Source organism: Mustela nigripes, chromosome 12 (assembly GCF_022355385.1).
Source record: "Mustela nigripes isolate SB6536 chromosome 12, MUSNIG.SB6536, whole genome shotgun sequence".
NCBI lineage: Eukaryota > Metazoa > Chordata > Mammalia > Carnivora > Mustelidae > Mustela > Mustela nigripes.
This window is the reverse complement of record NC_081568.1, coordinates 83,911,851-83,931,422: the sequence shown is the minus strand read 5'-3', so window position 1 is coordinate 83,931,422 and position 19,572 is coordinate 83,911,851. Positions and strand designations below refer to the sequence as shown.

The following is a 19,572-nucleotide window of genomic DNA, read 5'->3' as shown; positions in this document are numbered from 1 at the left end:
CAGAGAAAGAAATCAGACTTGTGGTTACCTCAGGTAGGGAAAGCAGGTTGGGGCAATTGGAGAAGGATGGTGAAAAGGTACAAACCTCCAGTTACAGAGGAATGTGTTAGAATAAATCCTGAGAGTTATCATCGCAAGGAGAACATTTTCCTCCTTTAATCTTTTCTTCTTTCTTTTTTTTCTTGTACCTATATGATGAAATGGTTGCTAACTGACCCTACTGTGGTAACTATTTCACAATATGTGTAAATCAAACCATCGTGCTGTGTGTCTTAAACTTATACAGTGACATATGTCAATTATAACTGAATAAAACTGTGGAAAAAACAGGGTGCTTGGGTCACTCAGTCAGCTAAGCGTCTGCCTTCAGTTGGCTCAGGCCATGAACCCAGGGTCTTGGGATTGAGCTCCACTTCAGGCTCCCTCTCCTTCTAACCCCCCACTACCACTCAGGTAGTGATCTCAGGATCCTGGGATGGAGCACTGAGTCAGGCTCCCTGCTCAGCAGGAGGTCTGCTTCTCTCTCTCTCTCCTTCTGTACCTCCCCCTGCTCGTCCTCTCTCTCTCAAATGAATGAATAAAATCTTTAAAAACAAACAAACAAGAGACCACTAGAGAGATGATAGACCTCAACAACCCATGGGGTACCTGCACGGCTCAGCATCTAACTCCTGATCTTGGCTCAGGTCATGATCTCAGCCTTCTGAGATCATGGAGTCAGGAGCTAGGCTCTGTGCTGGGCTTGGAGCATGCTTAATATTCACTCTCTCCCTCTCCCCTCTCCCATCCTGTGCCTGTACTCTCTATCTCTTAAAAAAAAATAAAGTCATGAGGTTCCGCGAATAATGAAAAATAAGACAGAAGAGTTAAAATATAATTAAGTCAGAGATCTTCACATCTCAGGCTAAATATATTAGTTTCTGTCATTTTTCTTACCAGTCAAACCTTGGGCCCAGGATGTGAAAATCAACAGGTGCTCAAGCGACATCCCCATTCCAGCAAGTCTTATCAGCAACCATGAGAACAGGTCTCTTAAGTTTTGTCATCACTCTTTATTCAGGTGAATAATTAGTCCTTGAAACTGAGGGGAGTAGGTCACAGTGTGTTTGCTGAGTCCCTGAAGACATGCACACACAAATATGTCCCCAGAGAAGAAAAGAAGACAGACGGAGAGCTTTACACAAGGCTAGGCCATGCAGACACACTAAATATGCCTACGGTCTAGCAGGGCAGCAGAGTTGTTACAGCCAATGCCTACCCATCTCATCCCTTGGGGCAAACAATATTTATTCTATCAAGACAGTGATCAGAAAAAGCTTTAATATATGATCCATTCATTTCCAATCCGTGGAAGGCTCATGTCATTACCTGCCAGTAATGATTATTCCAGGGGAAATGGAGGATATTTTTGCACAGTATTTATTTGCTTTTCTACATTTATTTTTCACACCAAATGAATATATCATGACACACATTTTTTGTAGTTGAGGATTTAACTAGAGTCACATCACAGGTGAAAGGGCAGGCTTGTAATTGCCGCCAGATGTCTCTCTTCATGTCCTCTTCAACTTGCCGCCTTCAAAGAGCCACTTCCTATTACAGTTTTAGAACTAGTCTCTAACTAGAATTTTATCCTACTTTCATAGCAATTAAGAAAACAAGATTGTATGAGGGCACAGGATATTACTATACTTAAGCATTTTCAAAATGCAAGTCAGAATTGGTGAATTATGAGACAGAAGAGAATAAAAGGCATCAAGAGTCATCCCATATAATAAGGCTATGTTCTGTTTCTTTCTTTTTTTTTTTTAAGATTTATTTATTTATTTGACAGACAGAGATCACAAGTAGGCAGAGAGGCAGGCAGAGAGAGAGGAGGAAGCAGGCTCCCTGCCGAGCAGAGGGCCCGATGTGGGGCCTGATCCCAGGACCCTGAGACCATGACCAGAGCTGAAGGCAGAGGCTTTAACCCACTGAGCCACCCAGGCACCCCTACATTTTGTTTCTTAACAATTTTATTTGTCTACACATATGTAGGCTATCACACAAAATTTATTTTTTGCCTCAGATATACAGTCAAAAATGTTTAAAAATCAAGGCAAAGAGCTTGGGGTTTGGCATGAGACAGTTCTAAATCTGAATGTTATCACTGCTGGTATTATTACCTAAAGAGTTCCTGCAACGAGATGCCAGCCAATTCCTTTCTCCTCCGACTGCTTACGAAGCCAACGAAAAAAAAACCTCCTCTCAAATATTAACTCCCCTTACAGTGGCTATTAGAAACTTCTTACTGTCAACCAAACTGCTATTTAAATTATGAAAAGAAAAAAAAATTTTACTCATTCAACCTGTATCCATCAATGCTTAGCCTAAACTCCATAAACACAGAAATTAAAATCTATTTCCCTGGCAGTCAGGCCAGGGCTTTTAAATATGAGGAACTCAGTGGGTATCTGAATTATAATGACGGCTAAGTGAGTAAGACTAAGTGACCCAATAAGGGACTCTTCTGTAGCAGGCAAGAGACACAGAAATAACAAGGCATAGATCTAAGCCTTCAAGAAAAGAAGCATATGCATATATATTACTTTATTCATGTTTTATGCAAATATTTATTCAGAACTTTCGATTTACCAGGCACTTGGTGAGGTACTGCAATTACAAAGCAACCATATTTTCTCCCTAAAGGGAAAGGGATATTACATAATAATCATATAAACAGCCACAGAATAAAATTTAAGTGTGATGCAGTGTATCAGGGAATAATATGTATGCATGCAGAACAGAATGAGAAACTACTTGGAAAGCAGCTCCATGAGAAAATTATATTTAGCCTGAGTCTTGGAGGTTAAAACCTAAAACCTATCTTTTTTTTTTCCTGTGGAGAGCAGCTGAGGAAGAAATAACTGTAGATACTGTCTTGAAGGAAACTTCAGAAAGCCAAAGGGGACTTTAAAAGTTCAAAAATTTCCCAGGTCCAAATTTATCCTCAGGGAGGGACACAGACAATGATGCCATCATCTTTGATATGTCAGCATAAAATGATGAGAAGCCTTCAGCATTGTGGTTATTTTGGATACAGATTCAAGAAGAGAACTTGGGGCACCTGGGTGGCTCAGTCAGTTGGGCGTCTGCCTTCGGCTCAGGTCATGATCCCAGATTCCCGGGATCAAGTCCCACATCGGGCTCTCTCCTCCACGGAAAGCCTGCTTCTCCCTCTCCCCCTGCTTGCTGTTCTACCTGCTTGTGCTCTCTCTCTGTCAAATAAGTAAATAAAATCTTAAAAAAAAAAAAAAGAAGAGAACTTGGTAACAAATTAAGCTTGGGAGGTAGTACAAGGTAAGGGCAAAAGGGGGCATATTGCCCTCAACCCGCAAGGACGACAAGAAGCCTGGTTCGGTGTTAATGCTTCATTCCCCTTATTTCGTCAACTTCCTTAGCTTATATGCAGCAGGGTGACCAATAAGGGGCCAAGCAATGGGGAGAGCCAATGAGAGTCTTGTTACTATGCTGATTAAATTTGAAACAGCCAATGACTATGTCCTCCTTTAGGCAGGCTTCACCAGAAAGTTCGTTGTTTACTTGCAGTGTATTTTGCTGGCAGTGAGCCAAGCACCATCTTGTAATGGTGGGGACTTTCCCGGCCGGAGGCGGTCCCCGACAGGGGCAGTGAGGGGAACACTTAGATTTTGGCTTAACCAACCTGTTGGAAGGCAGAGAAGCAGAGGGGAGACTGAAGAGAAAAACGTTTGTGGTTAAGTGATCAAAGCAGTAGTACGGGACATATCACATCTGGTGTGCCCATAGGATGTCCAAAGAGTTGAGAAGGCTCTTAATATCTGGTCTAAAGATCCCAAGGGCAGATCTAGGAAATATATACATATCTGGGGATTTTATAAAGATAGAATTTAAATGATGTGAATGAAAGAGTTCACCTAAGGAAAATGAAATTGAGACATGAATAGGGCACAAAGACTTGAAAAACTCCAAGTCTTCACTCATTAGAGAAAGAGGAGTCAATGAGGAGGATGGAGATGATGAGAATGAAGAAGGTATGAGGAAATACAGAGGCCTGTGCAGTCATGAAACCCAAGAAAAGAAATTATATTGAAAGATGCCAGGATAGCACAGTAGGTTAAGCATCTGACTCTTGATTTTGGCTCAGGTCATGATCTCTGGGCCTGGGATCCAACCCCGCCTTGGGCTCCACACTCAGTGGGGAGTCTGCTTGTCCCTCTCCCTCTGCCCCCCCACACCCTTCCCTCTCTCTCTCCCTCTCTCAAATAAATAAACCTAAAAGAAAAGAAATGATATTGAGTGTGATCACGTGTGAAGAATTAGAGGCTATGAGTTCTGAAAAATTGTCCATGGAATTAACTGATTTGAATCAGGGACCAAAACAAGCAAGTTCAGCAGCAGTAGAGAGGCAGGAGGAAGCTAGGATGGTGAAGGTTGAAGCATAAATGGAAGATGGGGGAACCCATCATACACAGTTTCAACAATGTGTTATGTGTTGCATTCAACCACATTAAAAACACTAGGGCAGCCCAGGAGGAGCAGAAGTTTTCCAATAAGAAACAACATTTGAAGTGAACCTTAAGGGGCGCCTGGGTGGCTCAGTGGTTTGGGCTGCTGCCTTCGGCTCGGGTCATAATCTCAGGGTCCTGGGATCGAGCCCCGCATCGGGCTCTCTGCTCCGCAGGAAGCCTGCTTCCCTCTCTCTCTCTCTCTCTCTGCCTGCCTCTCTGCCTACTTGTGATCTCTGTCTGTCAAATAAATAAATAAAATTAAAAAAAAAAAAAAAGTGAACCTTAAAGACAGAGAAGAATTCATTCATGCATAACGGTAAAGAAAAACATTCCAGTTAGATGGAACAGCATTATAAATCCTGAAAAAATAACAACAATGAAATTCTAGTGATGGGTAATATTTCTTTTTTTTTTTTTAAAGATTTTATTTATTTATTTGACAGAGAGAGATCATATTTCTAAGTGTTTACCATGTGCAGAAACTGTTGTCAACACTTTACATGTATTAAGTTCGCATGAACTACAGAGCCAACCTCTTTCTTCCACTCCCATTATCAGCTCTTGGATGGATGAGTGTAAGAGCCCAGCAGTTGGTTTTCCTGCGGCTGTCCTTATCTTCAAGTTTATTCTCTTAAAAAGGTAAAATAACCTTTTACAATGTACGCCATATCGTGTTATTCCTGTGCCACAGCTCTTTCACAGCTTTCCCTTTGCTTCCAAATTAAAGTCCTTACTACAGCCTACACAGCCTTTACCACTCAGACCTCACTGCTTCCTTCACCTCCCTGCCATCCTTGATGGATGTCCTTCCATCACTGTGCTCCAGCCAGATTACCCATCGCCCTAGATGTTTGTCAAACAGATCAAGCAAGTTTTTGCCTTTGCCCTCGCTGTTCTCTCTGCCTGGAGTGCCTGTTCTTGGATATCTGCATGGTTCAGTTCTTCACTTCCTTCATGTTTCTGTTCAAACGTGACTTAATCAGCAAGGCCTTCTCTGACAATCTATAACAACTCTCTCCCGATCCTCCAGCACCCTTATTCTTTTTCTCCATAATATTTATCATAATCTGATATGCTTTATAATTATCAGATGACTTTCTTATTGCCTGTCTCCCCCAAATAAAATGCAACGGAGGGGCGCCTTGGTGGCTCAGTGGGTTAAAGCCTCTGCCTTCAGCTCACGTCATGATTCTAGGGTCCTCGGATTGAGCCCCACATCAGGCTCTCTGCTCAGCAGGAGCCTGCTTCCCCCACCCCCTGCCTGCTTCTCTGCCTACTTGTGATCTCTATCTGTCAAATGAATAAATAAAATCTTTTTACAATTTTTTTAAAATTAAAAAATAAAATAAAATGGAGGCTCCACAAGGGCAGAGACTAGCATTTTTACTCACTGATGTATCTCCAGACATGAGCACAGTTCAAGACTAGGGAAGATCTGAGATTTACCCTACCTGGAAGCTAACAAGTTAGCCTACCACAGTTAGAGGGATGCTGGCAAAAGACACAAGCTGCTGAGACAGAGACAAGGGACTTAATTATTCAATTACAAGAGCCAAAATGCCAATGTCATCTGGTTTCCCAAGCCCCAATTTCTACAGGGTGACAAGAGGAAGACCAAGTGGCACCTACAGAAAAAGTGTACTGTGCTCCACAAGAAGGATGCCATGCTTCTTAAAAATCCCTAATCCATGCCCACCTTATCTTTGCACTAGTGAGAGATACTATCTTTATCTCTTTGCTCCAGAGAGAAACACTATTCCACCTTCCAAGTCCATTTGTTATACAAACTCTTGAAAAGAGCAACTGAGTCACAGGCAGTCAGTGCTTCTCCTCACAAGATAGGCAGAAACACAAGAGAGAAGGGAGAACCATCTCCCAAATATTGGTTCTACACAGGTAGAAACAATATTTGTGCTTGAATGAAAGATAAACACTTTGAGTTAAATGCTATTATTTTTTCAGATCTCAGATGAATAAAGTGAGGCACAGCGCGAATGAACCACCTGTCCAAGAACACAGATCTAGTAAGTGTCTGGCAAGCAGATCTAGCCCCAGAACACACATACACACCTTAGGGACCTAAGCCCTCTCCAACTCTACCCTGTCTCTCAGTCAGCAACACTGGGATTTGTGAATGAGTGACAGAACATAAGAAAAGAGAAGAATAAAAGAGGGAAAAGCTAGGGATGCCTGGGTGGCTCAGTTGGTTAAGCGTCTGCCTTTGGCTCAGGCCATGATCCCAGGGTCCTAGGATCAAGTCCCACATCAGGCTCCTTGCTCAGTGGGGAGCCTGCTTCTCCCTCTGCCTGCTCTTCTCCCTGCTTATGTGTGCTCTCTTGATCTCTTTCTCTGACAAGTAAATAAATAAAATCTTTAAAAAAGAAAACAGGGAAAAGCTGAATGAAAAGAAGAAATAATAGAAAGCAATTTTTGGATATCCACACCTGTTTATATATCCAGAGCTAAAGAGCACAGGCGACCTTTGAGTTTACCTTATGGATGAGACTACTGGGGCTCCCCACAGTCATAGAGGAAGTTAAGGGGAGAACCAACTAACCAACCACCAGAACTTTTCTGACAGAATCTTGGCCTGGCACATTGCAGGCCTGTGCTGTTTCTTTTACCTTTTTTACGAAAGTGACATTCCTGGAACTTGGGGCCAGGCTATGCTACAGAGTCAATCAATAACCAAAGACCTGTGACGGGGCAGGAGGTGGCGTCTGGGAGGCCAGCCTAACTATATAACCCTTCCCATCCCAGGGTTCTGAAGAGAAGTGGTAAGTTCAATGCAGTTTTCGACTGAGCTCTGAACACCGAACTTTCACCATGAAGGTAACAAGCATCTTTCTTCTTAGTGCTTTGGCCCTGTTGAGTTTATCTGGTAGGTGCCTTTGCATATTTTCTGATTTGAGTAAAACCCTTCTGACGTGTTGCATTACTGATCTCATTACATTCTAGACTTAGAGTCTAGTCTTGGACAGATCTTTTGGTCCCAATGAAATGAAATAATGTCAGGGACCTAATTCTAGGGGACTTCTTCAAGACCAGAGGTGCCTTGTTGCTTCTCATAAAACTGACTTAGGAAGAGCTACCACTTTATCTAGATCACCTCAGAAATTGTCGGTATCATAATCAAATCTCACCAACGTTTCTTCCTTTAAATGCTATCAAGTTAGTTCCTCTTCTCTTCAATGAGCTCATCCAAAATCACCACCCCTATATAGTGTCAGTAGACTTGTAATTTTCTAGAGAATGCAATTTTAAGCATCTATCTGTAAATTCAAGAAATGTGAATTGGACTAATAATCAGTGTAATCTAACAGAGGGAAAGAGCTCTTTGGGGACTGAAGGTGAGATGTCAAAGGAGCTCTATTTTTAACATTACTTACTAAAGACAACTTACATGTAATTGCAAGTAAGTTTTGTGTCAGGAGATCTGGTTGGTGCTGGTGGTAACTGTTTCATAAATTTTCATATAAACTCTCCACATCTTCATCTATACACTGACTTAAAGATACTGACACTTCTTACATCACTAATTATAAGACCAAAGGTTTAGTTACCAGTTGCGAGAAGGGAGTGAACATTCAGAAGGTATTTGCTCTGTGCCTGACACATCTCAAGCAGTAAGTAAATGACTTCTATTTTCAAAGAAATGATGAACTTTCATGAAATGGCCAATTGAGATACTTTGATCCTAATCAAACTTCTGCTTCATTTTCTTGAGACTTCAGCAGGCAGGGAGTTATTGGACACCAGTGAGATGTCCTTGAGAGAAGGCAGAAACAAGAAGAGATGGGGTAGGGTGCCTGGGTGGTTCAGTCAGTTGAGCGTCTGACCCTTGAATTAGGCTCAGGTCCTGGTCTTGCCCTGTGTCAGGCTCCGTGTTCAGCAGGATGTCTACTCAAGGATTCTCTCCCTCTCCTTATGTCCATTCCCCTGCTCATGCTCTCTCTCTCAAATAAATAAATCTTAAGAAGAAGAAGAAGGAGAAGAAGAAGAAGAAGAAGAAGAAGAAGAAGAAGAAGAAGAAAAAGCGGAAGAGTAAGAACATGGTGGGTGAGAGGAGCAGAAGAAGCCAGCAGAGAAGTCATAGTATTCAATGGAAGTGGATGATTCTAAGTAAGAGCAGATCTGGCTTCTCCCACTTAGTACCTGACCCCCTGTGTCTCATTCATGTTTTCTAGGCAACACCAGAGCTGGCTTGGAGGGAAGAGAGGTAAGGAATATTCTGTACTTTTTTATTTGTCTGTCAGGCTAGAGCTGTTTGCTCCACTCAACGCACAGTCAAGCTGTGACATTTCAGTTTCACCTGAAGTCAGGATGGATGTGGGGTACTAGTGAGGCTTAACCTGCAAAGTATGGAGAGTAACAGCAGTGCCCCCACAGGGCTTATGCTGAAGGACAAACACACCAAAACCCAGGCAATTTCTATATCGTCATATAATGTTTGCTGTGGAGGCATTCTGAACGTTCTGAGGCTATCTGGTAGGGGAAGGATTTGGGGTGGCACTCTTCTTAACTTCCCTCCAAGGAGCCCTTCCTCCTTTCAGCCAGTTTGACCATGTTGGCATAAAACTCTCCCAACCCCCAAGTTGAGCTCTAATTTTTAATGAGCAAAAGAAAATAATAAACTATGTTCTTCCTCTAGAAAAACATTCTATACCTAATTTTTCTTTTTTTTTTTTTTTGGTTTTGTGTTTATAAATTTATTAACTGCAGTAAATTTGAAGATCAGAGGAGGAAATGTCCCTTTTCATTTATATCTAGTGAGGAGATAGATGGCAAACCAAAAGGATGAGTGAATAAATTATTACACTAATGATAAGGGTTTTAAGAAATTCTGGTACCATCTGGAACCAAGCCTGGTTAGATCACAGAATGTGCCCCTAAGTGAGATATATTCTGAGCCATGAAGGGTAAGTGACTATCAGCAAAATATAACCAATAGATAGGAGTAGCAGGCTGAAGTGGGTATGAGCCAAAGCTCAGGACCTAGACAAAGTGGGTCTGAATCCTGGATCTGGAATTACCAGCTGTGTAGCCTTGGGTGACTTAATCTCTTTGTGCTTCACTGTCTTCACTGGAAGAAGAGTATAATAAAAAATTCAGAGGATAATTTTAAGATTTAAATAAAGTAATACATAAACGCACTTAGGAAAGTGCCTGACCTATAACAGCCATTCCGTAACTACAAGTTCTTACTGATGTCCAGGAAACAGCCTGTGCAAGGGCTCCCAGGGCAGAAAGCACATGGTATTGTCACATGACTAAGAGAAGGGCAGTGTGAATGGACCACAGTGTGCAAGGAAGACATGCCCACAGTGTGGCTGACCTGAGAGGAACCATCATTGATCTGCCGTCATCGCAAACTTGAACATGATGTCACTCACCTTATTTAAACCTCATGATGCCACCAGGAGACAGGTGTGGAAGTGATAATATCCTCCCCATTGTCCTGATGAAGTGACCGAGGGTTGGAGACACAAGGAGATTTGCCAGCGTCTCACAGTCTGTAAATAGCAGAGGCATTACATGCAATCAGGCATTCTGATTCCAAACCTTGGCTTCTTCCTTTCAAACACTCAGTATCACTACTGTCACACCCACAACCATACTTCCATTTTTAAGCTGACCACTCCAAGGAAGTGAAAACCATTTCAGAGATTTCACTATAAACTCAAAGAAAGTTAAATGATGGAAAATAATTCTGTTTAATTCCATTTTTAGGCTAAATGTAACACTGAAACAAATGCATGTACCAAGATCTATGATCCTGTCTGTGGGACTGATGGAGAAACGTATTCTAATGAATGTGTGTTATGTGTTCAAAATAAGTGAGTACAAACTCAAATGTCTTAAAACATAGTTTAAGCTAGTTGTCTTCAAATTTTCATGTATCTTATCCCTCTAAGTTCCAGTCAATTTACAAATAACATTAATCTTACCATGAGAGAAACAAAACATCTCATCTTTCCAAAAATAATTCTCAATCTCTTCTTCTCATTACATATCTGGTATGATTATCTACAGAGATGTTTATGTGTGTGTGTTACGACAGAAAGCAACACTTACTGTGTCAGGCATGGGGCAAGGCATTGAATATTCACAAATCTCTGAGGCAGAGAATACTAAGCTCGTTATAAACATGAAGAAATTGAGACTGAGCTCAAGTAACTTGCAGTGACAGACAGACATGGGTCCAAATCCTTGCTGTTTCAACTGTGCTTTAAAGTCAGGTACCAGACCAAGTATTTGTGAGATACTTTCAAGTCTCGATTTGGTTACACTCAATGCTAATTGCAACGTAGTCAGTGGAAATAAGAGCAAAGTACTCAGAGAGCACAATATTAAAAAAAACTAATTATGCCTGCTAGGATTTTGAAAAGTTTGGAGGCTTTGTTTAGGATGTAAGGGAGAGAGAGACACTCCAATAAAAATATGAACAAAAGGGCGAAAGGTATTAATAACATAGTGTAAGATAAATGTGTTAAGGAAAAGAGAGTGGAATAAAGTGTTTGAATGGTTCTCTGAATGAATTTTTTCAAAAATCACTTGTATAACAAAATCCCATGCTTTAATAGCAAATCAGTAGATAGTCTAGATTTTTAAAAAGCTAAGACACCCAAAATACCTTTAAAAAATCACAGAGCTGGGCGCCTGGGTGGCCCAGTGGGTTAAGCCCCTGCCTTTGGCTCAGGTCATGATCTCAGGGTCCTGGGGTCGAGCCCCGCATGGGGCTCTCTGCTCAGAGGGGAGCCTGCTCACCCCCCCCCCCCGCCTACCTCTCTGCCTACTTGTGATCTCTCTCTCTCTGTGTCAAAGAAATAAAATCTTTAAGAAAAAAAAAAATCACAGGGCCATCTGGCTGGCTCAGTTGCTAGACCATGTGACTTTTTTTTAAAAAATATTTTATTTATTTATTTGACAGACAGAGAGAGAGATCACAAGTAGGCAGAGAGGCAGGCAGAGATTGGGGGAGGGAGGGAAGCAGGCTCCCCACTGAGCAGAGAGCCTGATGCGGGGCCATATCCCAGGACCCTGAGATCATGACCTGAGCCGAAGGCAGAGGCTTAACCCACTGGGCCACCCAAGTGCCCCTAGACCATGTGACTCTTGACTGATCTTGCAGTTGTGAGTCTGAGCCCCACGTGGGATGTAGGTACTACTTAAAAATAAAATCTTGAAAAAATCATTCTTGGTGATGGTAATGACTGTATACCAAAGCCCTCAAAAATGCAAATATGAATTATATAGATCAGGTGACCAAAAACATACTTTTGTAACATTTTCATTTATGGAGATGAGAACCAGCCTCAATGAATCTCATTTTCTGAAGTGATCACAGGTAGATGCTGGGAATCAAATTCATGCCCTCAGAGAAGCAGGTCTGCCACAAATTTTCTATTTTCCTCTGCTCCTGAAAACCTAACTTGTGCCCAGCATCATGCTGGTTTCCTCTGCTTTCCTTGTGCTTTTGAGTAAAAGAAAATAGGTCATAAGTTCAAATAAGGCAGCTTCTGGTAACTTGGGACAAGTGCCATCAAATGAGGTGTGAGGAAAGTACTACCAGAGTGAAGGAGAGACAGATTCCTTAGTACTGAAAGGGTCAAGAAAGGATTCATGAAAAGGATGTCATTTAAAGAGGGCTCAGAATTTTGGTAGCACCGCAAAGACATCCCAGGTTAAAGAAAGGTGTAGAATGATCAAAACAAATAAAAGAGATTCCACAAGTAGCCTAGAAAACTCTTAAGTTATTCTAAGAACTGATTTAGCATTAAAGACTTTGATTTAGACTCAAATGACTGCACACATTTCCATTATTCCATAGTATAAATTCCCGATAACATGACCTCTCTTCTGGGTCTACTTTAAATTACATCAGAAAATCCTGAGTGTTAGCAAGGATTGTTGAAATAGGGCCCCAGGAAGAGAGATTTAATATCCTCAAGTTTTAAGACCCAAATGTTAGGTGTTCTACTTTATGGTGAATTTATTGCTACAATAAAGATTTGTAAAAGGAACTGGAAAACACTTGTTAATTTTCTCATGACCTAGGCTGATGACATAAAGGTCAAACATTGTATTTCCATCCAAGGGGAGGAGAAACAGTAAAACAGCCTTGAGGTTTAGAAAACTTCCAAGTTCCAAGAACAAAAGGCCCAATTCTTAAAATGAAATATTAGGAAAATATGAGCACCCCACTCCTTAGCCTTTAAAACCCACTGTCCTGCTTACTCATTTTATTTTTTCAAAAATATTTAATATGGGAAGAACATTTGAATGCCAGAAAACGTAACTTTTCTTCCTGTATTTCTCAGATAAGAAAACAAGTCTAGGGGCGCTTGGGTGGCTCAGTGAGTTGAATGTCCAACTCGGTTTTGGCTCAGGTCAGGAACTCATGGGTCTTGGGACAGAACCCAAGTTGGGCTCCACACTCAGCAGGGGCATCTGCTTGAAGATCCTCCCCAACTGCCCCTTCTTCCACTCTCTCTCAAATTAATTGATTAAAAAAAAAAAGAAGAAAGAAAACAGGTCTAGAGAGAAAGTATGGCTTTTCCTAGTGTAAAATACTTACGATGCACCATACCACCTTTCTCTCTACTGTCCATTAGGAGCCTCCCAAAATCCATTGTCAAGTTAACTAGAGCCAGGCTCTGACCCTAGATGTTGGGGTTTTTTTGAGATAGGTGGACAAAGGCTTGCATCTCCTTGAGCATTATGTGCTTGTCAGATATAGTCAGTAAGGACTTTTTTCTCTTTGTGTCTTCTCCGGGAATCTGTACTGGAAAATTCCATTCTATAGACCAGCACTCTCTAGTAGAACTTTCTGCAAAGATGGAAACGTTCTATCACTCTGTTGTCTAGTATGTAAGCCACTAGCCTTGCCACCAGTGCTTAAAATGTGTCTAGTACAATTAAGAAACTTAATTTTTAATATTATGTAACTTTCACTGATGTGAATTTAAACAGTTAAATAGGGATGGACAACACAGCTATAGAAGGTAAGTCAACCTGTGTACTGTGTTTAGATGTTTGTGCTATGTATGCTAAACAACTCAGACATAAGTATTATGTATGGACAATACCTATGGAATAACAAAACATTAAAGACTCTTAAAATGAAGAATCATCGGGATTCCTGGGTGGCTCAGTCGTTAAGCGGCTGCCTTCAGCTCAGGTCATGATCCCAGGGTCCTGGAATTGAGTCCTGCATCAGGCTCCTTGCCCAGCGGGAAGCCTGCTTCTCCCTCTCCCAGCCCCCCTGCTTGTGTTCCCTCTTTGCTGTGTCTCTCTCTGTCAAATATATAAATAAAAAAAAGAAAATCATCAAGGTCCAGATCAATACATGCATAGATATATGGAAGTCAGATGTCCTCAAGAAACAGAGAAATTGAAGAATTTCTATAAACCAGTATATTCAAGGAAGGGATGGTTTAAAAAATTAAAGGAGAGTGAGAGTGAGCTCTGTAAACAACCTCAGGAGGCACAATTACAGGATTTAGGAATATTTAGCTAACACAAAAGAAAACTGGTTTGGGAAAGGTGGTGTCCTGGGGAGCAGAGAAGTTTTTATCTGGAAGGGAGGATGCTCAGACCTGGCAGTTATCAGTTAGGATATAGACATGATTTCCTTCTGTGAGATCCCACAGGTATTAACCCCCAGAGTTTTAAAGCAAAAGATCAGTTGATTAGAACATCCTGTAGTAGCCCAGGCACCAGTAAGATAGAAACCTTGTGGGTAGAACAAAGATATTAGAAGAAAAAGAAGCAACGATGAATTAGAGATTGACTTCAGAGGTTTACTGTAATCCCATAGTAGATCTGTAAACGTGTAAAGGCAGACATTTTTATTTTCTTTTGTATCCTTATTGAATGTAAGAAATAGTGTCTGTGAATATTTGATGAATTAATGAAAAAGTGAATGAATAAATGAATGAAAGGCAGAGAAATGGGAATAAAAATCTGAAACCTTTCTATTTTAAATAAAGCTGATGTTTTTTCATTGTTTTCTTCCCATAGTCACTTTTTTCATCCGCTGTTTAACCTCTTTTACAGGAAGCGTCAGACCCCTGTCTTCATTAAAAAATCTGGACCTTGCTGAAAACCAAGGTTCTAAAATCACCTGTGGTTACCACAATGCCTAGCAGGCCTGACTGCTGAATAAAACGCATCTAAATACTTCCTGTTGTTCCTGAATGCTTTACCCTCAAAGGTATATTTGATTACACTGGGGTCAGGTGACTGAGACAAACTCAGACCGGATTTTAAAAAATACAGCCATTCTGAAATCTTGGACAAGGTTTCCGTCATGATGCTTTTTCCTTCCCCATTCCCTTCTTCACATACGGACGACTATCTCAGAAAATGTGATTACAGTTATTGACTGACAGGACAGGACCCAGCTGGTCATGAGGGCAATAATCCCATGGAGAATTAAACTAGCATCAGAACAATACTTGGAAAACTCTCAGTCCAGAAACATGTTATCTGCTAGCTTTCGCTGACTGAAATAAATTCTTTAGGGTTTCCTTGGGATTTAATGGAGCATCTGTTGTATGAGGTCTGTGTAGTTGACTTGGCTCCGTATGAGAGCCACCATAACCCTGTAAGGTTATCCTTATCTTGTGAGTCAACTTAGAAAAGTTCAGTAACCTCACTAACAGCACGGGCAAACAAGTTAGCAGAGTGAGGTTTTTGTTCCAGGGTGGACCCAAAAATCTAATGCTTCGTCTAAACCACAATTACCTCAGGTGGATTATTCTTTGCCTATTTCTTCTGTAGAAACGTTAGGTAACTTCCTCATATTAAAAAACCCATGTGCTTAGGGACAGCAAATAAGGTAGAAATAAGAAGTACCTCAGTAGAAAAAGTGTCTGTAATCACTAAAAAAGAGAGGGAAAAGCAGCTTGAATCCTTGAGTCCTTACGGAGAACTAGGTGAGAATGGAGGCTTGAAGGGGGCAAAAAAAAACCTGAGCTGTATCAGGTGCATCAAAACCCGTCCCAACACAGTTGCCTGACACCTGAGGTTAGGATAATTTCTCGTCCTGTTTAGAGTACGCGCGGCTGGAAGCTTAACTCTGACCACTAGAGGATGCTGTGGTCTCCTGAGTGACTCAGCCAAACTGGAGCCTAACAGCTCGCCAGATCCCACGTTAAGGGAAGGTCTGGATGCAAGATGGCTTCCTGTGTCTCGTCTGGGGATGTTAGAGGACACTTGAAGGGCACCCTTCATACGAAATAATTTAGCCACAGTAAACAGAACGTAAGTCACTGAATGCTAGAAATCATCGTGTCTGCTCTGGACCACTTTACAGGTCTGGAGAGAAGAAGCTGGAAGGTCATAGGAGAAACAATACATGATAAACCCAGTGCCCTCTCTTGTGTTCCCTCTCTCTCTGACCTGTGAAAAGGTAAATAGAAGCAGCCTGGCCATAGTTTTGGAGCTGCCGACCTGACAGATGCCAAGCCAAGCTCTCCAGCTGATGAGGGAGCAGAAGGCTGGCTGAGGAGAAAGCAAAAGCTGGCACCTTGCACCCCCTCTCCACCCGCTCCCCTCGGTACTATGTGTGACATTCCTCAGGCACCCCTGGCTGCCCTAAAAGAAAAAGAAATAGTTAACTTGCAGAGACCACAATCCTGCAAGACAGGAGTCCCCCTCAGTTTACAAATGTCCCAGTGACTTACAACAAAGCAGCTATCTTATCAATAGGTCAATTTCCAGAGACAAACAACTCAGTTCCTCAAGCCCTGAGGTCGCCCTCCCCTCCATAAACAAAACTGAAGGAGGCTGAGGTAGAAGGAAATGTAAATAAAGTTAAATTTCTTCTACACCTAAATCTCACTAACAAGGACGCTTGATAGCACGTATGTGACATTCCACCAGGAGACTCTCAATTGTCGTCATGTTAGCGCCTCATTAGAGGGAACGAGGGCCTTGGCTTGATAGTAACCAGGCCTTCAATACCCCGACAGTCTTCTTTACCCCATAGCCCTCCGGAACACCCCCTTTGTCCTCACCTATCCAACTCCTGTGTATATCATCAGCCACTCCTCAGGAGAGCAGAGCAGCAGCTCTTTCTGTCCTGTCCCCATGCTTTAATAAACCACCATTTTGCACCAAAGATGTCTCAAAAATTCTTTCTTGGTCATGGGCTCCGGACCTCAACCCACCCAACCTCCCCTACGTTCTAGAACTTCATCACAGCCACAAACCAGACAAATAAGCAGGGAAATGATCGACAACTAAGGTAACTAAAAGCAAATTCATGAGTCGCAACTCGAGGATCTAATGTTGTTTTTTCTATTGGGTGGTGGTGGGGGAGTTGTTTGTTTTGTTTTTGCCCGCCGGTCTGGGTTTGGAAAGGAAGGGACGAAGGGCATTTTCCCTCCCCTACGGACCAGGCGCCGCCGGCAGACAGAAGAGCGTCCTTGGGTGAGCATTCTTACCCTTGCGGGCTTCGGCCAGTTTTCCCAGGATCCGGCCTGCGGGGTGAGCCCGAGGCCCCGCGTTCTCCGCCTGGTCGCCAGACACGTCCGCCGAGGAAAAGTCGTTTCCCCCCAGCCTCACGGCTGAGTACCTGGGCGAGAGGCCCTTTTCTGTAGGGCGCCTCATCAATGGATAAGCTTACATGCCGCGAAAGTTCCCCTGCGGCCGCCGTAATTCAACATTCTCTCTGGTGAGGTTCCCCCTCCCTCAGCTTCAAGCAGAACTTCCGCCTGAGGCCTCACAGGGAAACCGCTCAGGGCCCGGAACCAGTCAGTCTTGAAAGCGGACCCAGTCCAACCCTGAACTCGTTCTGGTTCCCACGTCAGACCCAGTGCTTCCCTGGACCCAGTTCCGCTTCTAAGTCCGACGGGTCTGACAGGGGACCCAGTCCGGTTCTCCAAGCCGGAACCAGTGTGACACCAAATGTCATCTGGCTTTGAAGTCGGACCCGTCTGACGGGGGACCCAGTCCGGTTTCTAAGCCAGAACCTGTATAACCCCTGAATGTCATCGGGTTTTTAAGTCGCACCCAGTCTGACGTGGACCCAGTGGTGTGACCCCGAAGGTCGCCCGGCTTTGAAGTCAGATCCAGTCTGCTGGAGGACCCAATCCGGCTTTCTAAGCCGGACCGTGTGTGAGCCCGAACGTCATCCGGCTTTGAAGTCGGACGCGTCTGATGGGGGACCCCTTCCGGTTTTCAGTCAAGCCCAGTCCGACCGCGGCCAGCTGCTGGGTCCAGTTGGGAGAAAGAAAGGGTCCAGTAAAGCCTGAGAGCTTTGCCGTAAAAGCCGAAGAGCGGGGATCCGACGGGAACGTGCCCGACCTCGGGACGTGGCGAGAAGCGCGAGGAGCCGCGGGCGCGAGGGGCTGCTCGGGTGCCTGCGCCTGGGCTGCTGCTGGTCGCTCCGCGCTCCGTGGGGTCCCTCTTCTGTCTCCGGGACGGGAAGAGAGAAACCCGAGGCACAGTGCAGACTCCGGAGTTCACGCGGACAAAACCCGCTTCGAGCCGGGTAACTTCCGGTCTGGCAGGCGGAAAGGGCTGGACGGCAGGAAAGACACCTGCCGCCCGAAGGGAGCGGGAACACAGCCGTCACGTGACCCGACGACTTGCAGGTTGGTCACGGCAGGTCACTTGCCTTTCCGGCGCGGCCGAGGTCAGGCCGACGACCTAGCGAGGGCCCCTCGGCGGAGTCCTGGTTGCCGGACTGGAGATCCGTTTCGGGGGAGCAGAAGCGGCGCTTCAGGCGTGGTTCAGGGCCGCGGGGCCTAGTGAGCATCAGTGACTCCATTCTGGGCCTCTGGTCTTGCTTTAACCGACCTGTCGGAAGCGTGTGGAGGACGGTGTTTATGTCTGATGGTCACTTTTTTTTTTTTTTAAGATTTTATTTATTTATTTGACAGAGAGAAATCACAAGTAGGCAGAGAGGCAGGCAGAGGGAGAGGAAGGGAAGCAGGCCCCCTGCTGAGCAGAGAGCCCGATGCGGGACTCGATCCGAGGACCCTGGAATCATGACCTGAGCCGAAGGCAGCGACTTAACCCACTGCGCCACCTAGGCGTCCCTGATGGTCACGTTTTTAAAAAGACATATTTGCAAGCGGAAATATGTGTAGAAGAGAGAGACCACAGGAGTCGAAAGAACTGGAAACTGCGTCCTAGCATACATGGTTGAAGGAGGTGGGAGAAGATGGTCCGAAGAAAGGAGAACGTTCAGGTATCTGGTAGGTTTTTTCAAACCATTTCAGAGAGTTAACACCACGGCAGCAGAGACATCCATCCTTGCCTTGGTCGCTGTGTGATAAGCTGGAGGACAGTAGCATCTGGGAGCTGCTCCATTGGTATTCTTGTCGTTACATCAGGGGACGGGGAAAGGTAGGAGCGTGTTCTGGTTGGCCACAAGGGAGAATGTAGACTAACTGAGGATTAAAGCAGGCTGATGAGGGCTCAGTGGGAAAGCGTAGACTAGGATGGTCACGATCAGAGGCCCTGTTTTCTGGTGCTTGGGCTGGAACCCAGCTTTCCCACCGTCAACCGCATGACCTAGGAGAAGCCAGAGAATGTCCTCATCTCTGATAACGGGATGAGTAAACAGTTTCCCAACAGTTAGCACCATGTCTGCCATACAGTTAAGTGCTCAAGAATTACCAGCTGTTTGTTGTTACTATTTTTATTGTTACTCGTCTTGTAACACTTAGAACCCACCAAAAAGATCTCCTGGTGCATTAACATTTCCCCCGATAGCAGGAATTTTGCTTCTTAAGGTGCCAGTTCATCGCATTATTGAACTATCAGCGGTTTTATGGAAGAGATTCTCGGCTACATACAAGGTGACACTAAAATTTCTTCGTTTTTAACTATAAAAAATTTTTTAGAATTATAGACCACAGCCCTCCGAATAGGAATGGGACTGACTGCAAGTATTATGGATGGAGTTTTATGGACGGGATTTGTGGTCCCTACTGTTAGGTCTCCATCTAGAGGAAACCTAAGAACTGTAGCTCTCTTTAAATGCAAAAGCACAATTACAGGTAAACTCTGAGAAGGCCTGGTCACA

The 19,572-nt window shown here is 43.6% G+C and overlaps 1 protein-coding gene across 1 annotated transcript; it reads left to right on the top strand.

Moving 5' to 3' along the window:
* The first annotated feature begins 7,292 nt into the window (after window positions 1–7,292).
* Window positions 7,293–14,810, top strand: SPINK1 (serine peptidase inhibitor Kazal type 1). The gene is made up of 4 exons (XM_059416616.1): window positions 7,293–7,410; window positions 8,717–8,748; window positions 10,260–10,366; window positions 14,589–14,810. The coding sequence occupies exons 1-4, from the start codon at window positions 7,356–7,358 to the stop codon at window positions 14,632–14,634; spliced, it is 240 nt and encodes a 79-aa protein (XP_059272599.1). The 5' UTR covers window positions 7,293–7,355; the 3' UTR covers window positions 14,635–14,810.
* The last annotated feature ends 4,762 nt before the right edge of the window (window positions 14,811–19,572 follow it).